Source organism: Argentina silus (genome assembly GCF_951799395.1).
Source record: "Argentina silus genome assembly, chromosome: 3".
NCBI classification, from domain to species: domain Eukaryota; kingdom Metazoa; phylum Chordata; class Actinopteri; order Argentiniformes; family Argentinidae; genus Argentina; species Argentina silus.
Window position 1 is genome coordinate 15,536,405 of NC_139657.1, and position 10,279 is coordinate 15,546,683.

The following is a 10,279-nucleotide window of genomic DNA, read 5'->3' on the forward strand; positions in this document are numbered from 1 at the left end:
CGAAAACATGGCGGCCTCCTTGCGGCTGGGTCGTCAAGGGATTCTATTCGGCCTGAGATTGACAACGTTTACAAAATGTTCATGGGTTTCACATTCGTGGCAGGATCATGTCAGGCACTTCTTTCAATCCCCATCTTTCTTTGGTAAGTGTTGACGCTACATAACGTGGCTCCTGCCGGGCGTGGGTACAAGTGACAGCACTGCAGTGATGCTAGCTAGAGAGCTACCTAACCTCTATCCTTGAGATGCCAATCACAACACAACAGTCATCGCTAGTCTAGTTACCGTCGTTGAATATGTCCAGTTACGACCATCATCACAGTGACATCCTGTGCTGCCACCTTTCCTTTTGCTGCCTGTTTGTGTTTCGTGTGACAGCTATCTGACAGCTGTCAAGGTTGCTGTACAGCCAGGAAGCTAGCTGGCTAAGAGTAATTTCGTCATGCAAGCTATCTTATGTCGAGTTGATCTTATGCTATTTAGTTGATCTGGGACGTATTATTGACATTGAGTAAAAGTCCACACAGTAGGTATACCTAATAATTAAACATATAGCCATATCATGTTATGGATTAGCTATGGCATAGCTGACCTTATTTTCAATTGTAACATTGTAAGATTAAAGTAAAGTTAGGTCAGACCGGTCAGGCAGTTTAGTACATGGCTGGGTTTAATCGAGAAAGGATCAAAAGCCTGCACTTCAGTAAGGGATGTCCTCCCTATTATGCATTGATGCCTATCCCTCCCTAAAGAAATGAGCTATTTCAATAAAAAAACAGCAGAGGGCACCATCATATCACAAATTAAATAAACAAAGCAAGTCTGTTTTGAAACGCATGCATTTTTTTGTATCTACTATGATATCAGTCAGTGTGGTCAGAAAGGGATATGAGGCATACTGTATAATACTTATCTTTGTCTCTTCCTGTCACTCTCCAAGATTAGACCCTCTCACACTACACGAGCGACGACCACAATTTCAGACATGACCAAACCGAGTCGGGAGAACAGAACAGCCACTTAACGGCGCATCTTTGAACTGCTCACTCTAGTATGCGAGTACCTACGTCCCGGTCTTAGCCTAAGTTCTAGGGATTTCACCCCGATCATGACAATTCGTCTAGGAACACAAAAACGTGTCGAAGTCATACATTTCATTGTATTACTGATGAAGGGGGCAGACCCAGGCTATAGCCTACAGAAGGGAATACATGTTGTGTGCTACATTTACATTTACATTCATGGCATTTAGCAGACGCCTTTATCCAAAGAGACTTACAACAATACAATATGTGCTAGTGGCTACTCTTTGTGCTTATGTTTTCTCAGTGATTTAAAATATGGCTCTTCAGACTCTTAATATACCATAGGTCACTGGTGAGGCAGAGGCGTGACCCACTAAGGACTATGGGATGTAAGTCAGGTGTGCTGTCCTGAGATTGCCTGATGTAAATAAATGAGTAAAAAGGTGCACACAGAACCTTACCTCCTCTCCTCAGGGCATTGCCAGTTGAAATAAGGGTGAAAACATGGAAAGGCTCACCAAAACGTGCCTGTGAAGTTGTGTCGTTGTCGTCCGTCCGTCCCCCCAACATGATGATAATGCGATCTGTGAATCTTGGGGCCTTTTTTTGCACACAAACCCTCTGCTGTCACCTCTGACCCAAAGTCATTTTGAGCCTGAAAAATTACCCGACCAAAACAGGAAACTGGCCAAGATATAGGCTAGTTAAGGTTCATTTGACGAAGTGGCTTTTCTCGTTAATGTTGCAAACTGATTACACTGACAAATTCTCGATCTTCATCATTCCATGGCCCTCATATTCTAACATCCAACACGCCATCGATACATGCATTTCTCCTGAGACTCACTGAATTCTCTGAAGCCTTTTTGTGGGTTTCTTTTTCATACAATACAAACAGGTCCACTGACATTCATTCAGAATGGGATGATTAAGACGGCTTTTTTAGGGTATTATAATGGCTTAATGATTTCTCTCAGTTTTTGTTGGAAGAGGGTTGCACTTCTTGAAGCCTGTGGTGTAACTGTTCTGGTTGTTATGCTCTGTCTCTCCTCCAGGGGCCACCACTCTCAAAGTACAGATGCCCGCGCTCTCCCCCACCATGGAGGAGGGCAACATTGTCAAATGGCTGAAGAAGGAAGGTAAGAATGAGAGATCCAGACTGCAAGACTTCTTTAGTCAACACGCTTCTCTATCCCACATTGTCTGTATTATAGTATAATAATGACTACAAAATACCAAATAAATAGATGGGATGAATTTTACATCTCTGATACATTTATGGCCTATATCGCCATATAAGATTAGCGTATCGCCCTGAACACTCATATCCAGTTGAAATGTGAATAATGACTCAATAATACAAAATCACAGTCAATTAAACCCTTTTTGGTGTTGATCAGATTAGCCAGCCTTCTGCTGTCACACCCTTCATCGCTTCATTAAGGAGAAAAGCAGGGCTGCGTCTCCCCGCCACGGGGTGATGGAGGGGCCAGAGCTCTAAATCTTGACCCTGCGACTTCACATCCTTCTGAAGTGCGGACCCCCAGCCCGGTGGGGGAGAACACCTGAGGGCTGTGGACGGCTAATTGGTCCAAAGAAACATGTCTGTTATCTATTCATCACTGGGTAGCAACGCTGTCCACCCCACCCCCAGCCACCACATCCTCCTCACACCCATTCTTCAGAGGCAAAGGCTCTCATTGGCTGGTTTTCTCCTCTGTGTTGCCATGTGGTTCTTCCACTAGAGGGTGGAGTTTATGTGGTGAATGTACACTCACTGAGCACTTTATTAGGAACAACTGTACACCTTCTCATGGTGGAGGTGGTGTAATGGTGTGGGAAATGTTTTCTTGGCACACTTTGGGCCTGTTAATACCAATCAATCATTGCTTGAATGCCACAGCCTTTGAGTATTGTTGCTGACCATGTGCATCCCTTCATGGCCACAATTTACCCATCTTCTAATGGCTACTTCCAGCATGATAATTGTGGTGGAAGTCTAGGATTTACCACTCTGTACTTCAGCTCCTCAGAGGTAAGAATCAAGAAACAAGTCCTGAGTAGCCACAATATCTGAGTCCGGTGTTTATTGCTTGCAGACAAGAGCGTAACAGCAGCCCAGCATAGATCCGGGGGTCTGTTCAGCACAAGTCTGAAGAGGCGATTATCTGGGTTGTCTTTTATACAGTTTAAACATAATGGCAGGTGCCGCCAAGGCTATCGGCTGACAGGTTTGTGTTTACGTGAGAGAGGGCGGGAGAGAATGAACAATGGGGAGACTTTCTTACTGATCAATCGGCGCTTTCTTACTGATCAATCGGCATTCAACATTTCACACCTATCGGCAAGATACGTCTGTCCCCCCATTACTGCTCTCCCTCACCACTCCCTCCGAAACCACCGCTGTTCATATGGTAAATTATACAGTGCTTCTCAGAACAATGGCTATCGAACTTTAGAGGTGTAGCATGAGAAAATGTAATCACAGTATTTACACAAGTTGTATCAGTCATATGAAAGTGTATAACTGAAAACAGTTCTATCAATGTATTTTCCATAACATAATGCACCATGTCACGAAGCAAAAGTCGTCTGAAACTGGTTTCATGAGCATGACAATGAGTTCAGTGTTCTTCAGTGGCCTTCCCAGTCACCGGATCTGAATCCAATAGAACACCTTTGAGATGTGGTAGAAGAGGAGATTCACAGCTTGAAAGTGCACCTCAAAAATCTGCAGGAATTGCGTGATGCAATCATGTCATCATGGACCAGAATCTCAAAGGAATGTTTCCAACATCTTATGGAATCAATGCCATGAAGAATTGAGGCTGTTTTGAGAGCAAAGGGAGGCCTACCCAGTATTAGTATAGTGTTAGTGTTAGTATAGTGTTCCTAATAAAGTGTTCGATGAGTGTATATTTTCACTGAATGTATTAGATGCACATATCAGCTTTTTTGTATGATAAATAGGCCTAGTTCTTTGTTTCTGGAAAATATATGTATGCCTTTTGGGGGGTTTCAAGTTGATTCATCATGTGATTTGTCAGATGAGGTATAAAAAGAATCATGGGTTTTCGTTTGAATACAATATAGGCTTGTGGAAGTAAAACATTATTGTCAGTGATGTTTCCAGCTGGAACAACCATACAGAGCACCACAATTGTGTGTTTGTGTGTGTGTGTGTGTTTCCAAGTGGATGAACCTATCTATTTTTCAGCTCTAAGAATTATGACTCCACCTATGACCAAGGGCCATCTGTCAGTACCAGTGAAAAAATGGTTATTACAAGCTTAGTGCTTTCTCTCTTAGTCACTCATTGGCTATCCTGCTATTTCCCGGACAGTATCACTCCAGCTAGGTTAAGTGTCCATTGTATCACAATGTAGCCACAATGTAGGTTGTTCCAGTGGAGCAGAGGTGAAAGGGCTGCTGGAGGTTGACTGTTTAAACTTTAATATTGCACATTATGTGTAACCCCCTTGGGTCATATGGTGCTGAAGCACACACACAAATCCAATCTAGTCCTCGCTGCTCCAGGCTCTCAGGGGCTTTTGAGGTCGATACCACCCCCCCCACTACCACAACCACTACCCCCACCCTCTCTTCCCTCCCTCCCGCTCTGTCCTAAACAAGGTTGATTTGAGCTTTTGACTCTTTGAGGATGAGGTTTCAGAGTATGGAAGTGTAGCCTGCTGCTCTCTCTATGTGTTACTGTCCTGTTGTCCTTGATGATGTGATGTTTTAAAATGACCCAGAATGACCCTTCCCATCCATGTTCCCCTGCTTGAAATAGAGACCAGGTCACTGACCCTGACCTCCCTTCCTTACCTCATCTGCCCCCTCCTCCTTTTTAATCACACACAGGGCTATTACAATCGTTCCTTTCCTCGTCCAGTCGTGTTCCTTCATTTGATGTGGATTTGATTCCTTGACCCGTCAGCCCATAGGGAAATGTGGAGAGATGGGCAGATACTATTAGGTTAATTTCCATTCACAGGAAAGGGTGAGCATCCTTCACCTCCCCTGTGAGGTTTGCTGTTCACTCTTTTTGTCCACAGCATGTATATTATTACTACATAGCCCTTTAAAAAAAAAAAAAAAAATCCATCTCCTCTACTTTTTGTCAGTGTATCTCTCTGTCTGTGTAGGTGTAATGTATTTGTGTACAGAGCCATAGCCTACATATGCACGGATGAGCTGGGTGGAGAGGAACCTAATTGCGCCTTCTTTTTCATTGCTAAGCAGATGTTAATGTAATCGAAGCCTCCCTCGCGATGGGACGTTGGGAATCTAAGGATAGGGGAAGATGTAACCTCCTATCAAAGAATTCAGGCTCTCCTATATCTCGATACGTACTGTGTTTCCCGTAAAAAATGGATTGGCCCGTTCCTTTGATATTTTCCGCAACTGATTCCTTTTTTTTCCCTTTTTTTTGTACGATTTTTTTCTTTTTCCTACTGATGTTGTGCTTTCACTGTGAAAGCAGACTAGTTTCATCCATGGTGTGGATGAAAACAGTCTTGTTTTCTTAGCGTAAAGTAATGGGGTGTGGGGCTTTGATCATATCAAACACAGGTTTTTTCTGACCATAGATGCTGTTCAGAATTTTAGGATGATTTGTCTGCACTAGAAAGGGACATTCTACCCTACTGTTCTCACCTATGCTAGCTACAGTACATTAGCCCTGTCTTTGGTTTCCTTTGCCCTAGTCTACAACTTTAATTCAGTTTTGTCCTGATCATTTGTTATTCATTAGAGTGTATAATGTAGGATTGTCATACGTAATGACGTTATAGTGTTGTTATTACTGAAAATACCACAGTTATATTATTACAGATTCTAAATGTGAGCTGTGTATTGATTGGCTTCTGCAGGTGAGGCGGTGGCAGCCGGCGACGCCCTCTGTGAGATTGAGACGGACAAGGCTGTGGTTACCTTGGAGTCCAACGAAGATGGTGTCCTGGCGAAGATCTTGGTGAGTACACACTCACACACAGACACACAAAGTTATCTATCGGTTTACAGTATTCAGGGACCAGTGGTAGATGGCTGTATGTGCTTCCAGCTGAAGAAAAGCACTTTTCGGTGATGAAAAGAGAGTTAATTAATTTCCCTCTGTCAGTTGCCATTTATTAGACTACAGTAGGCAGTAATTAACTCTATTCGTTAAGCCTGGTTTCACTATAGAGTGGAAGGACAGCACTGATAAGATGTGTTCTCTCTCTCTCTCTCTCTCTAACTCTCTCTCTTTCCCTCCTTCCTCTCTCTTTGATGATTAAATTATTTCATAGCCTGCCAGAGACGGACAGATCATTCGTCTTTCATCAGCGCTCTGCCACATGTTTGTCTCTCAGAACAGAGGGATGAAAGCCGCTTATCCTCTGTCAGATCGATCTGGCTAAGACTAGAATATGGGGGCAGAAGCCTTCCCATTATTTCCAAGTGAATGCTGATGAATAACACTGTGCAGAAAGGGACTTTCCCCTGCACTCCATCCTCTTCATTACCAGAATGAAAAACATGTATTTGTTAAATGGTAACCCTGATGGGCGACTGTACAGTATGTTAAAGTGAAGGTCTATGATAATGAATACCGCGGTATGACAAATTGGCCCAACTACCTGGTGGAGAGAGTGAGCTGATGCATGTAAGCAGGCGTTAAACACACGCACACACACACACACACACACACACACACACACACACAGACATACACACACTGCTTTGTGTCACAGCTGGTCCCCTCCACCGTTCGGCTGTCACTTAAGCGAGCAGTGAGTGCCACGTGCAAATGGCGTCCTAGTGGCAATTAGGCGTGTAAACTGGGATGGCGGACATGCTCATGTTCTGGTGAGGGCACATTGGAGCCGCGGTTCAGGTGGTGCTTCTGTGAGTGTACCCTAAATAAAGACGGGATACGTATTGATGTACTCTACCAGATACACATTGTACACACTTGGATAGCTACACGTGTGCATAAACCACACACACACACACACATACATGCACGCACACACGCACTCACGCACAGAAACACGCAGGCACTAACACGTAATAACATGGAAACATATTGTCACTTCATATACGAGAATAAGGAAGCAGTGAGCCAAGTCTGTCAGTCACACAGCCTTCCAAAGACCAAAGGACAATGGAAGAAGACATCAGGAAGTGGAGGTTGAGGAAGTGATCAGAACCCAACACACAGACAGGCCTGAGGCTAGATGCCCCTATCATGTCGGTCACTGCTCATACATTCTTTCTTTCTCCCTCTCACTCTCTTTCTCTCTTGTGCTCTCTCTTTCAGTTTTTTTTTTTCTTTCCCTTTCTCTCCTGCTTCCTTTCTCCCTTCTTCCCATCCATGTTTCAGCTGCCATGGGGATGAGGTAGTTTCCATGGCAACCACCCAGGAGCTGGGTGGTAGGGGCTTAGGAGCTGTAGCTGGCAAAGAAAGATGGACTCAATTAGATAAGCCCCCTGTACCCAGACCAACACCACTGTGGGGATTTTAGAAGCTGTGTGTGTGTGTGTGTGTGTGAGTGTGAGTGCGTGAGTGAGTGCGCGTGTGCACGTGCGCATATAGAGAGAGCATGTCTGGAGAGAGTCAGCTTTACAGAGTGTCTGAGGGAGAGAGAGAGTGTGAGAGAGAGAGAGAGGGGTAGTATGAGTAAGAGAGATGTGTTTCCTGCCTGTGTGTGGCAGGGGCAGTATGGTTTTTGCTCTCTGTAGGTCACAGCCCACAGTGCGGTAGTGGTTCTCTGTAAAACACCCACTAGGTTTCTAATTTAGGAGCCAGTGTAATGGCCTGCCTGTGGGTATAGGGCCCAGGGAGACAGGCAGCCTGCCCTCCGATACTCCACTGGGGTTATTTATGAGGGTCAGCAGTAGCTGTGGCCTCCTCACGGCCTTCCAGTAGCTAGGGGCCAGGAGGCAGCTCTTACTCAGAGTGGGGGGTGGGTTAGCTAGCTGGCTAAATCATCAACACACAGATTATCCTATTTTACCGCACCCCCCCCACCCCACACTCTACTCTGACTCTGACCTAGAGCTCCAATCTGAAAATAAGGCCCGGGTGCAATCACACACACACACACACACACACACACACAGCTCCCCATCCTTGATGAAAAGATGAATGATTGGTGAGATGCTGGAATGGAGAATAAGGGAAAAAGATAGATTGACATGTTGGACAGAGGGAGGACATATGAAGATGTTTAGCTGTTGAGATAACTAGCAAAGGGAAAGGATGGCGGGCGGGCGGATGGATGGATGGATGGATGGATGGATGGATGATGTCTGACATGGTCAAGAGTGCTTCCCGTGTATCACTTCGTTTGTCCCATCATCACACACTTGCTCATCCATACACTGTCATGTGAGAGGATGGATTCAGCCAATCCTAATGATTGGTTTCAATCACTTTCTTCTCCTGCTGGTGGAGCGAAAGGCCCACCCTCAGACACTGGGGAAAAGACTAACGCGTATGCCTTCTAATGCATGGAGGCAATTCTTTTTTCCTTCACTCTCAGTGTGACAGATCAGATGAATGTTGGGCTAAAAAACTAAAAGATTTCATTTGAGCATTCTAGTGTTTCATTCCATCCGGATTCACAGTGTTCCTTTTAGATGTCTTCTCAATGCAGTGCTCCGGGGACAGCTAGAACACAGAGCTGCTGCTAAGCAATTGGAAGTGGCTGGAATCCTCTTAGTACCACGTCTCGCTCTGATGATGCGAGACAGGCCTTGTACCGGTTCTCAAACAAATTAGATCTATATCCCTTTCTTTCTTGTTCATTACTTCACTCTCTGTCTCTCTGTCTCTGTCTCTCTCTCTCTCTCTCTCTCTCTGTCTCTCTCTCTGTCTCTCTCTACTCTTATTGAAAAGGAAGAGCCACTCTCCCCTCGGGAGGGAGCTGCATGGCTGACTAACTTCCACATAACCTTCTGCTTCTCCATTCCGCTCTAACTCAAGGGGCCCGACATCCTCACCATGCGTTTCTAGATACAAATAGGCCTGCAGGGAGATTCAGAGAGAAACTAGATGCAGGCTTAGTTCAACAGGCCTACAGTTGATGTTTTAGAACAGGCTTATTAAAACGGTCTGCCTATTCTGTACACACACACACAAAAAACACGGTAGCACTGCACCAACTGCATCAGAGGTACTTTCCCAATGATTATTTTAGGTTCACTTTCAGTGTACTGTTTTTTGTTGTTTTCATTTGGTGTTTGTTAGCCACATTTAGGCAAGGTATGTTTAGACCTGTTTTAAATCACCGGGGGACAGTGTGGACAGTAGGAAACCTGTGGTCAGCTGTGCGATTGAAAGAGTTGGTTATCTGCTTCCTTGTTATTGGACATAAAGTGACCGTAGAGTTTCCATTTTCTAACATAGCACCCTCTACCCACACCAATCCGTGTGCGTGTGTGCGTCCACAGAATGCCACATATGCCACACTGTACCATCTGCGGCTCAATTGCGTTGGGAACATATTTGGGTCTATTTTAACCACCATTCTGGGTATTGTGTGTCAGTGATGTAATTGGCCATGAGCTGATACACCCCTGTGATAGCTGACTGACTAATGGGGCTTTAATTCCCCTTAATTGTGTGCAAATCATCTATAGTATTATTGGGTCTAATCCACACCACCACACAGCAATTATCTATTAATGTCCTTTTGTAAACACACAGCATGGACGAAGGCTGAATGCTGAGCCCTCTGTCTTTAGAGACTGGGGGAGAGCAGGTTCATGTGGAGGATGGTGAATGGTACTATATGAATGGGTTAAGCTTATAAATGAGGTGTTTTGTATTATTTAGTTGATGTTTTTTAAGGATAGATCCCTCAGGAACCCGTTCTCTCTCTCAGTCTTAATTTCACACATGAAGAAAATCAAAAATCAAATGCAATGAGAGCGCTGGCTAATAACTCTTCTCTGGCCCCTAATTGGACTGGTAGTCACTAGTCTGCCCGGTAACAAGTAGCAGAATGTGTGAGATTCAATCACAAATATTGCCTCCATCCCTCCTCCTCTCCCAGTGGATCAATACTGTATATGTTTAGAGTTTCCGAATAAAACATCCCTCCTCCCGCTCTCTTCGATGTAGAGAGGGATTCATTGTGTGTAGTTCAGTGAAGTCCCAGGTGTGCATTGTTATCAGGAAGTGGAGGAGGTTGGGGATTGGGTGTGAAGAGTTTTGAAATCGTCAGATTTTGAGATGGAAAGAGCAGGGTGTGTTTGCACCTTTC

At 44.6% G+C, this 10,279-nt stretch overlaps 1 protein-coding gene across 1 annotated transcript in view; it reads left to right on the forward strand.

The window, feature by feature from the left end:
• The window catches only part of pdhx (pyruvate dehydrogenase complex component X), a 35,946-nt gene continuing 25,667 nt past the window's right edge, over nucleotides 1-10,279 (forward strand). Inside the window, exons 1-3 of the mRNA XM_083666794.1 lie at nucleotides 1-143; nucleotides 2,081-2,164; nucleotides 5,900-6,000. Of these exons, the coding sequence (XP_083522920.1) occupies nucleotides 8-143; nucleotides 2,081-2,164; nucleotides 5,900-6,000 (321 nt within the window). The 5' untranslated portion in view covers nucleotides 1-7. The remainder of the gene's footprint in view (nucleotides 144-2,080; nucleotides 2,165-5,899; nucleotides 6,001-10,279) is intronic.